Source organism: Conger conger, chromosome 17 (assembly GCF_963514075.1).
Source record: "Conger conger chromosome 17, fConCon1.1, whole genome shotgun sequence".
NCBI classification, from domain to species: domain Eukaryota; kingdom Metazoa; phylum Chordata; class Actinopteri; order Anguilliformes; family Congridae; genus Conger; species Conger conger.
Window position 1 is genome coordinate 2,803,536 of NC_083776.1, and position 17,703 is coordinate 2,821,238.

The 17,703-nt window shown below is 44.5% G+C and overlaps 1 protein-coding gene across 3 annotated transcripts in view; it reads left to right on the plus strand.

The window, feature by feature from the left end:
- Positions 1-321: 321 nt before the first annotated feature.
- LOC133117004 (DDB1- and CUL4-associated factor 6-like) overlaps positions 322-17,703 on the plus strand; it is a 46,662-nt gene continuing 29,280 nt past the window's right edge. For all 3 annotated transcript variants that reach the window (XM_061227057.1, XM_061227058.1, XM_061227059.1), the window contains exons 1-5: positions 322-812; positions 11,413-11,474; positions 15,217-15,309; positions 16,893-17,078; positions 17,387-17,500. In XM_061227057.1, the coding sequence (XP_061083041.1) occupies positions 725-812; positions 11,413-11,474; positions 15,217-15,309; positions 16,893-17,078; positions 17,387-17,500 (543 nt within the window). In that variant the 5' untranslated portion in view covers positions 322-724. The remainder of the gene's footprint in view (positions 813-11,412; positions 11,475-15,216; positions 15,310-16,892; positions 17,079-17,386; positions 17,501-17,703) is intronic.

Genomic DNA, 17,703 nt, shown 5'->3' on the forward strand with positions numbered 1-17,703 from the left:
CAGATTGTTTACATTTAATTTCTTCAGATTACCACCTGAAGTTCACACGTCTTCTCGTATTAAAACAAACAAGTGCAATACTGTCTCAGGTTTGCTGGACTCTTGATTTGGGTCTTAGTGACTTCGTCCAATAACAGATGACAACAACAACAATAACAATAACATGTGAGTGTATTTTAACAGCGCAAACGACCATATATTGCACAAAGGAATAGTACATTTTGTACTTATGACATTGCGGGGTGCTGCATGACGTCACATCCCGATAAAAATCAAATTACAAACTGACGCTGCACGAACGCTTATTAGATGCAAATGCGGAACAAACAAGATAAGTGTCGTTTGTTCTCGCAAGCAATTTATGGAGGCTATTAAGATAGCTTCAACGTCCTGGATTGACGCTGCGAGGCGCAACGCAGTTTTGGTCCCCTCGAATCTGAGACGGCAATATTAAAATCTTTCTTGTTATCGCGGTGTTTAGAGCGTGCAATGCATTGGCTTTGTAGGTTTGGCAGGAGAGGAGAGCAGCAAAGTAAATAACAGGGGAGCGTTGAGTCTGTCCTGCAGGTAGTACGCGGGCATAGATACGGGGAGATTTAACTCGCAGAGCGACGTAGAATATCAACTGGGACAAGGGACAGTGTCCGTAAGGACAGCAAAACCATTGGGATTGGATGCAAAGTTCCTTCAATGTTATTTTTAATAGGACGAGGGTTTGAGCACCATGTCCTGCTCCGGTAACCTGATTTGGGATGTAAGGAAGCGCTCCATTGGGTTTAACGAACCAAATGCTGTCAGGATTAACTACCTAGGTAAGAGTCTGAAAACAAAACCCAAATACAGATTGTAGATGGTTAACGATTGCCAATAACGTTGCTGGGTCATGCATGAATGAGTAGAGCTAGATATGCATAGACTTGGTTAACAAGCCATCTGTCCAAGAAACAAGATTTATTTATGTTTGAATGTGCTTTTATTAGAAGCGTATGTCAGAAAGCTTACCAGCTAGCTAGCCAATGCAGCGTCAGTCGATCTTTCGCAACCTAGCTAGCCTAGATTTGTGTAACGTTATATCAGGCATCGACTGAATTAGCACCATGAAACTGACAGCGCTACCGTTATACGAAGTTAAAAGTGTGGAAAAAGTCGCGTGTGAACTGACAGTGGCTAATTATGCGAATAAGCCAGCTAATTGCAATGTTAAGGTTTTCAGATTGGTGTAAAGTAGCGTGATGTAGAATAACGTTAGTATACATCCGAGTACTTGCTGCTAACATTTGCTAGCCTTTCTCTTTCTGTCTCCTGAACTTGAACATTCCAATCCTCGCTGGGCTACGTTAGCTGGCTATATCTATCTTATAATAAATCGACTGGCTTATTAATTGGTCGATATTGTAATTGTGTAATGTTGCCAACGGTGTAATTTCAACTGTTTCACAATGACAAGTGGGGGACCCACTTGTTTCACAATGACGTAACGCTAGCTTGTGTTGTTAGTTCCATCTGTTTAAAGCTAACACCATTGCCCGAAACATCTTGCTATGGTAAAGTGTTGTTCTTGTTGAACGTGAAAACAAGCTGGTTTATAGTAATGCTGGCTCCTGTTTTTATTCACACGCATGTAATTATCCCTAACTGCCTAAAATTAGCTCAGTGACTATTAAGATGCCGCTTCAATGCTTGTGGACCCCCCCCCCCCCCCCGGGTTTCGATTTCACTCACATTGACATTGCCTTTCCGTGGACACTGTCACTAGTTAGCTACTGTACGATTTCCAACTTCGTAATGACATTTTCCCAGGTGACAGTTGGCTTATGAGTTATGCATCAGAGTTTTGGGGCCAGAAAACACGGTGCCACGTTTGGGATCCTGAGTATATAATACAACTTGGTTCCTAACTCCTCATAATACTACCTAAAGCTTGTAACACAGCAGTCAATTTTTAATTCGTTTTACATTTGATGGACATTTTTATTGTGGCGACCTTAACGGAGGAAATTAGTCCCCCCTTCGCGGTACCCTAATATTGTAGTTCGTCAGAATTGTACAATATCATTTTGAGCTATTGTAGATGGTTGGCATTTATATAGTCGCCTTTATCCAAAGCGCTGCACAATTAATGCTTCTCATGCATGGTGATTGGCTGCCATGCAAGGCACCAACCAGCTCGTCAGGAGCATTTGGGAGTTAGGTGTCTTGCTGGTTGGTGCCTTGCATTTGGATAAAGGCACTATATAAATTCCAACCATTTACATTTTTTTTCCACTTTTATTCCCGAAATTATGTTGCTGATTTGTCATCTTTGCAGATTGTTGCGTGAGTTATAGCCCATCCTAGATATGAGTGTTTTACATCAGTTACCAGGGTCATTCTGAATTGGATTTTTTGTTTTCCTCCCCGAAATGGGACAATGTGCCTTCCTAACCCACCTCCCTAACGTGTCCATTATCTTTGATTAAATCACACGAGGAACGCAGTGGATTCAGCTGAGCCCCGTCACCTCAGTCCACTCAGGGTTATCATGCATTTGAGTATGCGTCCGTCTCAGTGCTGTTGATTATGTCAGATACTAAATGGGCCTGTAGTTGTTTATTTATAAACACTTATTTATATCTTGGCGTAAACATTACATGTGCCCCGATTCCTCAGTAAACACCTGCAGGTGTTTTTCCTAGATGAAAATGAGGCTCGGGCAGTACTAATCCTGATCACGTGATCATTTTTACCACATCTTGTTAGTAATGTGAATTACCAGATTAAGGGTCAGTAATGATCCAATGATACTGTTTTTTTCTCCACTTTGCTCCAGTCTTTCTTAAAAAAAACAAAGAGCTTACCTACATGCTATCCCGGTGAATAGTTTTTTTTAATGATACATTTTCACACAACACATAACATTGCATTTCTAATAGTCACTAGACTAGTCAGTAGACCTCCTGGGTTGTCCTGGTTAGTCTATGCATCGCAGAGAGCCCTTGACAAGTAATGAAAAGTACCGTATGTGTGGAGGCCATTGGATGTGTGGCGGTCTCCCAGCTGATGAATAATTGATCCTAATCTGTGACACCCTGCTGGACAGCACGCTGGCTGGCTGTACAGGATTAACACGAAATGCCCGTCAACAGCCTTCTCCAACACCCTATCTGCCACCCAATATTAGCCTCCCGTTTCTCTGGTGAGATGAGTTGATGTAAGACTACTGGAGCAAGAAACGGAAGAAAGGACTCGTTTCTGAGCAAGGGGGACTAATTAATGCGGAGGTTGTGTTTAGGAAGCTTGCAGGTGCATGGTCATGACCCTGTACAGTTTTCCTGCTACAGACGAACGATGTTTGAAAAAAAAAGAAAAGAAAAGAAAATAGTTGAGATAATTATTTTAAATAATTAAATAAAAGCAGGAATAAAATTTTTGTAGGTGGCCTGGCCAAGTAAGTTGCATCCATACATGCTGCAAATGCAATTATGGTCATATACTGTATATATGCGATAAGTGGGGTCCAAAAAAAGGCAGTTGCATAGAATGCAGGGTCACCGAAGTTAAACGTGAGACGATAAAAACCTTGCTAGAAATGACTTTGGTTTTCCAATACAGTGCCAAAATACTGTAGCACCAATTACTGTACTAAAGGAGCGATGCTGGGTGCATTATAGAAACTTCCACATGGATAATAAACGTCTTTATCATAACAGGAAAGTGCATAACACACACGTACAGTTTAAATAAATTATCTAGAGTAGGTTTCTTCTTGTCCGGCCACTGTTGAGTCTTTGTCAAGTCAAGAATGCCTTGCAGCTGAAGAATTTTAACACTGGTGCAGAGGATGGGTGCATGCAACATTTTTGGCACACACAAAACTAATAAGACAAGCAAAGATTGGTGCGAAACAAATACCATGTCCAATCATTGATCATGTTATTAGTTTTGCATGTGCTAATGGTCTACATCAGGCCCTGTGTGTCTTGATTTGGATACTATATTTACTTTAGGTACACAGTGAACAGGTCCTATCTGTGTCCTCAGGCCCATAGTGTGTAATAACATTTTAGGTATGGCTGGGGGTTTGGCAACAACGTAGATGCTTTAATACAATTTAAAAAGTGTGAGTACATAAATATTTTGAAAAATACATAATGTGGTGTATTATTTTGTAGGTTTAAATATATGAGCACTGGAAACTTCAGAGGGGGATTCAGTGAAAGACAGAATGCATTGTAAGACATAAAATGATTTAGTGACAAAGATCAAGTCTGTCCTTCACACGGTGTCGCTCAGGGCTGAGGTGGTGCATTTCGCCAGTGATCGTCGCCCAGGAATGAAAAGTGAGTTGACCCGAGCTTTAGATGGCATTCAGCTCGGTCTAATTTTAGAGCAAATTTTCACTTTTTCCATCTGGAACAAGCTTTGGTATGTTACCAAGTGATGTATTTTTAGAGGGAAGTTGTGTGAATACTCTGTCGTGTAATTTTCACGTCCACTATCTTCCCTACTTTTAGCTCTTTAGGCATGCGTCTGCATGTCAGGCTCCCCGGTAGTCGGCAAAGCGAAATGCCAACAGACTAAAAAAAAAAAAAAAAGAAAAAAAAAAGACCTTTGTTTTCACCTACACTTGGGAGTTGTAATGTCACTGTATTATACAGGTGACTTCTTGGGAGCGATTGATTTGAAATTCATGAGAGTGCAGCAAATGGTCCTCCATTCTCTGTGTTAAATGTCAGAGGCCTGACAGGGCGGCACTGCAGTGCAAAGATAAGACCCCCCCCCCCCAGACCCCCCCAGACCCCCCCCCCCTCCCAGACCCCCCCCCAGACCCCCTCCCAGACCCCCCCAGACCCCCCCCCTCCCCTCACGGCTTCTCCCCATGAAAAAATAATGTCCCTCGGGAGTCACGGATATTCAGTAATAATTCAGCCTCGCAGGGTTGAGCAGAAGTAGGCTTGGGGCCTGCTGCTCCACGGGCAGGGAAGGCACCACGGCGCAGTGTCCAGATTGCACAGGTGGGCAGGAGGCCCCGCACACCTACTCCACACATATGCTTCCGGCTCCGTGCCGCGGTTATTATCTTTGCGTACGTGTGTGTGTGTGTGTGTACAGTGAGCGCCATAATTCTTTGGACAGCGACGCATTTTTTGTTGTTGTTGTTGTTGCTGCTGCTATTTTGGTTCTGTACTCTAGCACTTTTGGGTTTGAAAGGATACTATGATGATGGCGTTGAAGTGCAGACTGTGAACTTTGATTTGAGGGTATTGTCATCCACGTCAGATGAACCGTGGAGAAATCCCTGAGCCTTTACTACATGGTCATCCCCCCCGTCACCAAACAGTCAGAAATAAACTGATCTTTTCTTCATTGTGCTGCCCACCTTCATCCTGGTGGTCATGTTGGTTCACTAGCAGGTAGCTGATGAGAACAGTGGGTGATGTACATCCATTATATAGTTAGCATTATATAGCTATCCAACTGAACTGATCATTTACTTTGATTGGATCCTACCATAGCATCTGGTTTCCTGTACAGTGGAGCATTTCAGCAAATCGCTTCATTGTGCTTTGACATAATCGTAATATAACAAAATGAAATGTACTTTAATATAATATAAGCAGCATCATTGTGAATGGGGAGACCAATATGATCATGTACTCTACTAAAGTAATCCAAGAAGATTTAAACAGAATCAGTGGGCGGAAACCTGGCAAATGAAATTCAATATAACTAAATGTAAAGTTATGTATGTGGGAAATAAAAAACATAAGGCAGGATTATTTTATGTGTGGTCAAAATTGGAATGTGCTCAAGTTGAAAAAGAGTAGTAGTTCGAAGCCTTTCAGGTTCTAGTCACTGCCCTGTAGCACTTTAAAAAAAAGAGAGAAAAAAGGCCAACACGGTGGGATACATAGCCAAGTGTATTGAGTATAAATCTAAAGAAGTTATACTTGCCTTATACAATACCTTTGTCATACCATAATTAGAGTCTGCAGTTCTGGGGACTGTACTCCAAGAAAGATATAGAGGTGCTGTAAAAGGTTCAAAGAAGGGCAACCAGGTTGATTCCTGCTTGGTAAAATTTAGACTTGGGGGAGATTTGATTGAGGCTTTTAAATGAATAGAAAGGAATCAACAAAGTGAATGACAGGAGATTCTTCAGGTTGAGTTCTGCGAGCAGATTGAGGGTGCAACACATTGGCTGGATGTGTGTGGACCGTCATAGAACCAAGATAAGTGGATACATGTCTTGTAATTCAGTTCTGCTGCCACTCATAATGTCATTAATATCAGATAGACAGTGCTGGAAATACCCAGGACACCAGCTGTGTTATAGCCTGTGTTATATTCAGAAACTAAAAAGACATGTTCTGGGTTATATTCTGGGGAGCTACCTGTGGTATTTTGGGGTATTTTTGTGGGTTCGGATGTGGACATGTCTATTGTTGGGGATGTGAAACCATCCACACAGTACCTCACTGTCCCACTGCGTGTCTCCTTAAAATCACTGTCTCCTTAAATCCCCGCACTGTGTCCCATTAAAATCACCACACTCTGGCCCGCTGATATCACATTGGTCCTTGCAGCTGTTGTTTTGCTATCGGCCTGCTTGCTCTTGTTGCGAGTCCTGCGATGAAATTTGCACACAAATCTCGGAGCTGCCAAGCTGTTCCCTCTCTTTGACCAGAACACTTTTAAAATGCAACAACAGATGCATTAACCAAGGTTAATTTAACATCACAAATGAAAACCTATAAAACAGTTGCAAACGATCTACCGTTACCCTCCTGGAAAAGGACTGCAACAGCTGGTTGGCATGTTTAATGGAGTTTTTGTGAAATATTGGAGATCCAGGAAAATGTCATTCATAACATTCATTGGTGATGTGGGCCTGTTGTGAAGTGGGCAGGAAATCTATACTGTAGGCCTTAATCCTTTGAAGAGGAGGTTTTTTGGAATGATTTTTATTTTTCACTGTTCTAGAACTCCATTGCTTTCAATTGCCAGTGGTCACAAATGACATTGGCATTGGAATTCTCCACAACATTCTAATGACATCAGAATGACGTCGGAACTCTACACGACAATTCTACTGTCGTGACATCAGCATTGGAATATTCAGTAAGCCGAGAAAACATTCCGATCGCATAATTTGTGATCTCACACCTGAAAGGGTCTGCTGAATGCGGTGTTCTCTGTGTGCGGCAGAGAAGGGGGGTGGGGTGGGGGGGGGGGGTGAGGTCATGCCTCTGTGCAGCAGGGTGAAGCCATTCTCCTGCGAATGACTGTGGGGGGGGGGGAGAAGCAGCGGGAGGGGAAATGGGGACAGCCTTCAGTTCTGTTCTGAGATCAGAACTGTACTTTCCTCTGGGGTCCTGAACGTACTTGTCCCTGGGTTTGATTTGCACTTCGCTGTACGTCGCTCTGCATAAGAGCGTCTGCTAAATGCCTTTAATGTAATATAATGTAATGTAATGAGATCAGAGTAGATGTACAAATCTGGACAGACGTGTGGCCATGCAGCGCTCTTACAATTGTTTGACATTATTATTTTTTCAAAAAATGTGTTTTAAGTTATGTAGTAAATGTACGTAATGCCGATGGACCACAGTCCTCGACCAGCATGTGGCCAGTTTAGTTTTTTTGGTCATGCGTTAGCTTTTCACCAAAGTGTGGCAAGTGGACCGTAGACTATGCTACCAGTCCACTTAGCATACCCTCCTGAAGTGACCCGTACGTAGGCTGTCAGACCGCTGTGCTTGCATACAAGCTTCTTCAGGAGGGTATGCTACCACACCGCTGTCCTTGCATACAAGCTCCTTCAGGAGGGTATGCTACCAGACCGCTGTGCTTGCATACAAGCTCCTTCAGGAGGGTATGCTACCAGACCACTGTGCCTACATACAAGCTTCTTCAGGAGGGTATGCTACCAGACCACTGTGCCTACATACAAGCTTCTTCAGGAGGGTATGCTACCAGACCACTGTGCCTACATACAAGCTTCTTCAGGAGGGTATGCTACCAGACCGCTGTGCCTACGTACAGCCTACGTACAGCCTACGTACGGGCCTCTTCAGAAGCCATAGTACAAGTGACAGAAGCTGAGTCACATGAACGGCCGTCTGTTATGTGTCAAAGCCCGATCTATTTTTACAGGCCCTCTCATACGAGAACCTGCCTCTCTCCTATCCACCCCAGCCATGGCTGACGGCTTATTTATGTGTTCAATTACATTTTACTTTTTCTTATCCAGAGGAACTTACACAGATTAAAAAAACATTTAATAGCTATTAATACAGCTGGATATTAACTGAAACCATTCAGGCTGTGTCCCTAGAGTACAACAGCACTAGCTCCACTTGGGAATCAAACCCACTACCTCTGAGCTACAAGCCCAGATCCCTAACCATTAAGCTGCACAAAGGCTGCGTTGCTTCTTTTGTGCTAAAATGCCAAATCTGCCTACAGATGCCCACGCTGTTGTTGTTGTTGTTGTTGAAGTAATTGCTGTCACTACTGGTGGCAGATCAGTCCCAGGGTTTTCGTTTTTTTTTTCTTTTCTCCCAAGTATCAGTTTTGCAGTTTGGCAGCGAGCTGGACTCGCAAACATGCTGCATCACCAAGTTAGGCCGCTCCGTTCTATTTTAGTCCCGGGAATGTTGTCAGTCAGCCCCGACCGCCTCAGAAGTTCACAGGCGTTAAAGTAACTGCTTGTGCCTTCCATGAAAGATCCAGTAAGAATTGTGACTTGTTTTTTTTTCTGTCACTGTAATTTTGAGCTTTTCTTGGGAGTGTACAGGGCCAGGTTAGCGTTAGCGTTAGCGGTCTGTCGAGACTCCCAGAGCTGGCAAGAGCTGTATTTGACTTGGCTTCTCTCTAGAGCTGTCATTGTTAACGGGCGAGGAACACACACTGAAGTGTTTGTAATCAGACCGGGGGACTCTTGTAGCTCATAGGGGAATCTAATTATAGATCAGACCCTGTCCATTTTGTCATTTTACCAAGCCCGCTCGGAGGGTAAAAAAATTTACAGAGGCCAACAGAAGATCTGAGGAGACCTTCCCCACGATAAGAGGATAAGATTGCTACTGCCATTCTTTGGCATCGTGATCCTTTTCCATTCGCTGTGAAAGTGTGGACCTTCTCAGTCTTTTCCTTGATCTTGTTTTTGTGTAACTAAAGCACATTTATACAGGTTATTTAAGTAGACTATGCATCCTGCAACTGTAGACAAATAAACAAATAAATTGTAGAGGAGCTAATATAGTCACAACATATCAATTAAAACTTGCTTGATGCAAGTTTGTTTGGTAATATGTGATTGCATGCTTGTCTGCTATTCTGATTTCATATTGTAGATAGATTTTACATAATGGTTAAATTCAAATGTAGCTGATTCATCCAAACATGTGCCATGAATACCAACAACAGAACAGGAAATATTTGGTTTCAGTTCTGTGAAGCATTCTCCTAATTTTTGTTCCCCCATGTTTGTGGGCTTTGTATACACAGGCCTGCAAGAAGAGGGAAAGCGCAAGTTAGGTGTCATATCTGTGCAGATAAGATGAAATGGCGAGAAGTCACTTGACCCTCCATGGGATCCCTGCTAAGTTCCAGCCATTGGGGGAAAAAGGGGAGGTGATATATTGCAGCACTCAGAAGATTGTGTCGTACTATTAAGTAATTTGTCTTCAGCATGGATAACTTATCTAATCCTGGGGTACCCTTCCTGAAAGGGTCAGGCTGTTTCTGTTGTATGATACTGCGCACTCTGTCAGTGTTCTTATGGGGAAGGTTCTTCCAAGGTTCTTCTTCTGTGATTTATATGGTGACACTATATGCCCCAGGGCAACCACACTTTGAATGGATGGAGGTCTCCAGTAATTTTCCTTTTTTTGACGTGTTCGCACATATTCATACACTTCAGTTCAAGGCAGGCCTCGACAGGTTTTTAAGACTGTAGGTTTTTCATTGTAATAAATGTGCTACTGTATTCTTCTAGAGCGTGATACAATTCCGTCCGGGGTGCTCATGAGGACAGGGTGGGAAATGTATTATTTTCTTTATAAAGTTATCGTTAAAATTGGGCTAAAAGTCTTTTTAGTTTCTGAATCTGAAAAAAATCCCAATATCGGGAGAATCCCACAAGGCAAATTGAGATGAATTACCTCCATAAGAGGCCTGTGGGCACACTGCCATGTTTCGCTGCGTTATTGCAGGCTGCCATTTTGTAATCGCTCCTCTCTTTCCTTCCTCCTTTCAGTGATTGCAACATGCGGGGGCGGGGGGGGGGGAAGTCACTCAATTATAGCACAACTGTTTCCGTTTTCATTGACATCCGATTCTTGGATCCGCGGGCAGTATTTGCGGTTATGGACCTGGGTTTGTAGCGCCCAAGATTGTGGGCTTGGTTCCTGGTTGGGGCCACTGCCATTGTGATTTTGAGCAAAGTACTTCACCTGAATTACTCCTATAAATATCCAGTTATATTCCTAGACTGCGTATAAAAAATAGAAATCTGTGTGTATAAGAGCATCTGCTAAATGGCAGAAACGTAAAGGCGTAAATCAAACGGCCAAAGATGAGCAGCAAGGCTCAGGAGGGGAAACCACACCACAGGATTCAAGATTAGAAAAAGATTTTTGACAGGATAACAATTTTACCATATTGTCGGAATGCCCTGAACCCAGCACATTCGAGCGCACACTGTACTTGTGACTTAAGGAATATATTTTTCTACTAAGCTAGATGTTATTTAGCCGACACTTTTTTCGTAACATACAGTTGATTAGACCAAGCAGGACAATCCCCCCCGCCTGGAGCAATATGGGGCCTTGCTCAAGGGCCTTGCTCAAGGGCCCTACAGCTGTGTGGATCTTATCGTGTCTACCCCGGGGAATGAACCACCCACCTCACGGGCCCCTGTCATGTACCTTAGCCACTACGCTACACGGGAAAAAAAAGTTGGGGACAGCTGTCCTCTCACACCGAAGCTGTTCCTCTCTCATGCTCAGCCTCCTCCTCGGCATCCTGATTTAAATTCAGTGTCTTCGGTAAAGGAGTCCCATCAGCCCGGAGAATCCAAGCGGTTTATGTGCCATCTGCACTGTCCTCCAGTTCGACGGATGCAGCGCTCAGCTGCTGGACTGTGTAATTGCTGGCTGGCGGGTCATGCTTCGGAAGATGTTTGTGCTCATCTGCATGCTTCCGATCTGATGGAAGATGTTTCAGAGATTAGACGCACCTTCATATTGTAATTGATTTCTCAGTTGGGGTCAAAAATAATTGGAATGAAATGGAAATTTGTAAAAAAAAAAAAAATTATAATAAAATTAAAAAAGTTTGGACAAACCATGCTCTTATGATAAAAAATGTATACTTAATATGTTTCTTTTTTTTTTGTGGTTAAACAGTTTTTCTCTTTTCATCCAGGAAGAAGAGAATTTGTCCAAAGACTGAAACTTGAAGCTACACTCAACGTGCACGATGGCTGTGTGAGTATGAAAGCGAGAAGCGCACGCAGATCTGATCGATACTAATCCAGCGGAGCACCATCTGTACGGCGGCTGTCCGGAAGGAGGTCCTCCCTCCCCAGCCTTTCAGCGCATCGCGGAGATAATTACATCAGTGCTTCACTCGGTCTCTTTAGCTGCAGTGTGCAGAAAAGCTTCATTACAGTCCATTTTCCCATCGATTGCCTACCTGACCCGGCTTTTTCCTCATTCCGGGAACCTGAAGTACCGCCATCTTGAGGGCCGTCCCAAATCCGTAGTACGTAGAGTGAACGACGCCGCGTCGATCGTCAAGCCCACTCTGCTGACTATTAACGCAACGGCAAGGGCCTACATGGCATGAGTGGTCAATCCAAAGAAATAAAATGGTGAAGTTTTGACAGGTATATCAACGGCATAGTGTATATAGGTCAATAATGCCGTTGTACAGAAGAATCCCAAGTATCTGTAATTATGCCGACACATTCACCCCCTCTATTGTTACTTATGCTGATCTAATTACCAGCGAGCTGTGGGCGGAGCTGGACGAGTGCATTCCCACACACAGCTTCAAAAAGAAACAGTTTTTTTTTACTATTTTATCCACTGGGAATTAGCGGTCGAGTCAATTTCACAGAAAAGTAAACTATCACAAAGAGGCTTTATGAAATGAAAATAATAATGATTAGTTATTTAGCTGATGCCTTTACCTGAAGTGACTTACAGTTGATTAGATTAAGCAGGAATTAGACAATCCCCCCCTGGAGCAATGTGGGGTTAAGGGCCTTACTCAAGGGCCCAACAGCTGTGCGGATCTTATTGTGGCTGCACTGGGGCTTGAAACGCTGACCTTCTCGACCCCAGTCATGTACCTTAACCACTAGGCTACAGGCTGCCTCTTGTAGAAGGTAACAGAAGGGTTAAAAGGGCAAAGATCTGGCCTGAACCCCTGTATAGGAAGCACATGAGGTAAAAAAAGAAAAAACACTCCCCAGTGGGGCGAAAAACCCTCAAACATGAGATAAATCACCAGGGTGATACCCGCACCCAGGGGTACTGGTGCTGACATGTACACACAGTACTACAGCAGAACAGACGTGTGGTTGTATAGTAGACTAGTTCTCTGAAGGCGGACGGCAGCTTGCAGGTGCCAGTCCGTCGCCAGGGCTCCTGTGGTTACCACTCTAGAACTTTGTGGTAACCATAGGAACCCTGGCTGACACAAACCCACCAGTCCGGGACGGTCGTGTCCGTCAACTGCGCAACTTCCCACCCGCTCGTAGCTGCCTCGCGCTGTAGCCGAGGCTCGATCGGGTCTGGTTCCGGATTGCATTGCGTTACGGGCGTTTAGCGGACGAGCGATCCTGGTTATGAGCCCGGTTCCCTGACCTTTCCACTACGCTGGATCCAGATCCGCAGTGCGAGGGACCGGAGTGTGACCCTTGGGGAACGCCACACTCCTCCAATATGCCCCCCTGTGTTCCAGGGTGGTGTCTCAAACAGAACGGGCCCTCTCTGTTCCTCATAGTGGTCGGGAAGCTGTTGGCCTGGCTGTCTGTTTTTAAGGCCTCTGCTGTCTTCTGTTCCCACATTTAGAGCTGCTTTTTTTAAAACATAAAAAAAAAAAATGCGTTTCACATTTTCCCACCCTAATTTGGTAGCCGACTGTACCCTATCTATTCCAATGACTAGCTACAATGTTAGCTGGGCGTACCCCGCCCCTCGGTGGCCCGCGTGGCTCTAGCGATCCTGAGAACGGCACGCCTTCATCCAGCTGTATCGTCTCGGAGCACCCCGGTCTCGAGGCGACCGGGGTGCTGTCGTACATGGCGATCCCACTGACACCTCCCTCGGTGCGGCGAGCCAATTATGCCACTCTCCGTGAGCCGGCCAAACTCGGCTTGCGACTTTAAGAAACTGATGCCTGCATTACTTTAGCGGTGCAGCACCGTGGGTCCGGTTAGAAATGCTTCTGTTTGAGCATGAGGAGAAGCTCCCCAGCCGCCTCACTGTCAGCCCAAGTCTCCATTTTGTTCATGAAAACTGCTCAGTTTTGTAACTGCCTGCTACTGGTGGGGAAGCTAGTTTAAAAAACGTTTTACTGCATTTTATGTTCAGTAGCACAAAGGAAGTAGTGCTTCAGAATTCGATTTAAGCCACTTCTGAGCGACGTCTAAAGAGGAGCCTCAGTATAATGGCGTGGGGCTCGTGTGACAAAAGCGTCTAGCACGGTAAAGCAGGCCGCCAAGGCCCAGGAAAGGGTATCCGAAGCACTACTATCACCCGCTGCAGGCTAATGAAATATTGATCGCCGAGGCCTAGGTGTCCTTCACCAAAGTCGTGCTCCACGCCGGATCGCGCTGGCGCTCAGTGTGTCTTTCTTTACAACACGCTCGGAGCAGGAAGAGAGCGCTCACTGGAGGGTAAACTGCATCACTTAATGTCGAGATTGACCCACCATATTCTTTTTTTAAAGATATTTTTTAGGCCTTTTTTCAGCTTTATTGGACAGTATATAGTATAGAGAGACAGGAAGAATGGGAGCGAGAGAGAGGGGAAGACATGCGACAAATGTCAGACGGTCGGATTGGAACCGCCGACGTCGCGGCTCGCAATGAGCATGCGGTCAGTGCTCTGCAGGCTGCGCCACCGAGACACCCCATGACCCGCCGTATTCAACACACACAAAGCAGTGCAGTTTTGCGAAGGTCGTGTGTCTGTCCTTGCGGTTGTAGGGAGGTGGTTCCTTCATGGAGCACCTGATACGGATGTAAATACCCTCACATTGAAGGTGACAGTCTGCACTTTGACCTCATATTCATTGGTCCATTGCAGATCCAATGTGCTGGAGTTCACAGCCATTGTTGCTCGGTTGTGTTGAGCAACATGGACTGAGAGCGATCAGTGCTTTCTAAGATCTGCCAGCCAAGCATTTGGGTATTTGTTCCAGTCCCAAAATTACTAAGCTATATAAACGCATTTTCAGGCTAATGTAGACAAAGCATCAGAGCAAAGTTTCAGCTGGGCCCAGACATTGAAATTAGGGGTGCAGGATGTAGACCAGTGGTCTCCAACCCTGGTCCTGGAGAGCTATTGGGTCTGCTGGTTTTCGCTGATACTCTGCACTTAATTAATCAATTAGAGCAGCTGAATACACAGCTAACTCACATGGTTACCTGGGTCTCAACACGGTGCTGATTTTAAGGTGAAAACAAAAACCAGAAGACCCAGTAGCTCTCCAGGACCAGGGTTGGTGACCTCTGATATAGACATTTTGAGTGCTGATATCAACAACTGATTATTTGAGCCGCCGTTTTGGCTCACTCCTGTTTTACATGGAGCACAAATGCAAACCGCAGCCAAATTCTGCCAAAGTCAGGGAAGATGAGGAAAAAATGGAACAAATTTTAACTTGTTTAATTTGCCATTAAGATAATTAAGTTCACATAATTAACGGCATCATCAATTCATCAAATGCGTCTCCTCTCTGGAGAACGTCTGCTGCATCATCATATCAGCCCATAATCTCACAGCTATATCAGTACCAGTATGACCCTGATATTATTTTGTGTCCCTAACTAAAAAAAAAAGAAAATGCAGCAGCAATTGAAGAAAGGTTCAAGTATTTTAGAATAGGATCATGTCTCACATATCTACACACATACACACACACACACACACACACAAACACACACAGGATTGGCCTCTACCTGTATTTTGAAGATCCTTTTCCATTTCCCGGCAGGTTAACACAATATGCTGGAACGACACGGGTGAATACATCCTCTCAGGATCTGATGACACCAGTTTGGTCATCTCAAACCCATACAACAGGAAGGTAAGACACCCTCATAATACACTCTCATTGCTTTAGGCCTTTGCAGGAGAGTGATATATAATAATAAATAAAATAATAATAAAAACAAATATTATATGCCTTGTATTACAGTGTTGGTACCCTTCATTAACCCAAGGTGAGACTGAGTCCAGCACTACAGAAAACGTACACGCTATCAAAGCATATTCTATTAAAGTCATTCAACTGCTACAAAAAAAGTAATAAGAATGTGCTATTTACAGTAGCCCACCTGTGTCCTTAACTTGCTTGAATTTAAAATAATTGCACTGCTTTTTATTTATAGTGGCTCTCAAGCATAAAGACCGTGAAGACAGACACAGCAATACATCCTGGAATGTGTTACTAAAATCTATAGAATTGTATTAATAAAAATAAAAATAAACATAAAAATAACATTAAAGAGGACAGGCCAACTCCAGTGCTTCGACAGGCATTTGATATTGCTCACATAAATACATCCGTTTGTACACATTACATCTTCCATATTGTCAGTATGAACTAGTGCCTGTAGGTGAATCAATGCAAAGACTTCTCTCCAGCTGTATCATCAGCCATTTGATTGTCAAAGCTCTACAGGGAACAGGAAGTGAAGTCACTGCCCATATTGGGGCTGTTCAAATCCATCCATGCAAACATGATTTTAAAAGTAGCTCCGGTTGGAGGGTTCTGGAGTTCACGTTAGGCTACTTAGGGGGGCAGTCACAGGGAGTTGCTCCAAAAGAGCATGCAGGTTGACTGCTTTTTTTCCCTAATTTCTCAATAACACACTCCTAAGGCAATCAAAAGACCTAGAATCGAGACTAGATACTGAAAGCTTATACCTTAATGAAGCGATTGAATAAACCAAACTAATTAGAAATAGCTGAGAGGCCAACTGTCCAATTATTTTTGGACCCTGAATTGGAGGGACTACGTATAAAAATGGTTCACCTACACAGATCACCCAATATGGATGTAAATACCCCCAAATTAAAGGTAAAGTCCGAACTTTGACCTCATATTCATGGTTTCCTTTTGAATCCATAATGTGGTGGAGTACAGAGCTGAAAGAACAGAATGTGTACCAGTGTCAAAAATGGTAAATGGTTGGAATTTATATAGCTGTACAATTGATGATTCTCATTCACCCATTCATACACACACTCACACACTGACGGCGATTGGCTGCCATGCAAGGCACCGACCAGCTCGTCAGGAGCATTTGGGGTTAGGTGTCTTGCTCAGGGACACTTCGACACAGCCCGGGCGGGGGATCGAACCGGCAACCCTCCGACTGCCAGACGACTGCTCTTACTGCCTGAGCCATGTCGCCCCATGACTCACAGACTACACTGTACCTGTAGACAGAACACAGTTCAATCTTTTCAGTCTTTACATTGGCTTTGAAATTATTCCCAGGCATGTTCTCCCCGATTTGGAACAAGCACCGCTAACATTTCAATGGGTTTGGGCGGGAGCATAGTCACACACACATCCTCCAAAATGGCCGCCTTTTCCCGAGAATTACAGTGAGTCGTCTAAACCTCTCCCCCTCTCCCCCCCCGCCCCCTTCCCCCCCCCAGGTCAAAGCAACCATCCGATCAGGCCACCGGGCGAACATCTTCAGCGCCAAGTTCATGCCGTGCACCAACGACCAGCAGATAGTGTCGTGTTCTGGGGACGGCGTCATCTACTACACCAACACGGAGAAGAGTGCGGACATCAACCGCCAGTGCCAGTTCACCTGTCACTACGGCACCGCCTACGAGGTACCAGGACACTGAACCACTTGAGGTTCAGCTCTACCCGTCTTGCCTTCGGTTAAAAAGAATGGTAAAGAGGGCGTGATGCGTAATGCAGATTGAAGAAAAGCCATATTAGAAGGCTGCAGTATATGGTAAATGGTTGGCATTCATATGGAGCCTTTATCAAAAGCGCTGTGCAATTGATGCTTCACCCGTTCATACACACACTCACACCAACGGCGATTGGCTGCCATGCAAGGCACCAACCAGCTTGTCAGGACACAGAGGCGAGACCTGCGGCCCATAGTAACTCCCTAACTTTCCGTTGGCAGATTATGACCGTGCCTAACGACCCCTACACCTTCCTGTCCTGCGGGGAGGATGGCACAGTGCGATGGTTTGACATGCGGATGAAAACCAGCTGCACAAAAGAGGACTGCAAAGATGTAAGTGAGCCCTTGATTTTTAGACCGATATTCAAAATGATTCCAAAATTATCGCCACTCTTGGTTGGCATTTATGACAGAGGCAAATGGTTGGCATTTATGTAGGGCCTTTATCCAAAGTGCTGTAGGATTGATGCTTCTCATTCACCCATTCACTCACACACCAACGGCGTTTGGCTGCCATGCAAGGCATCAACCTGCTC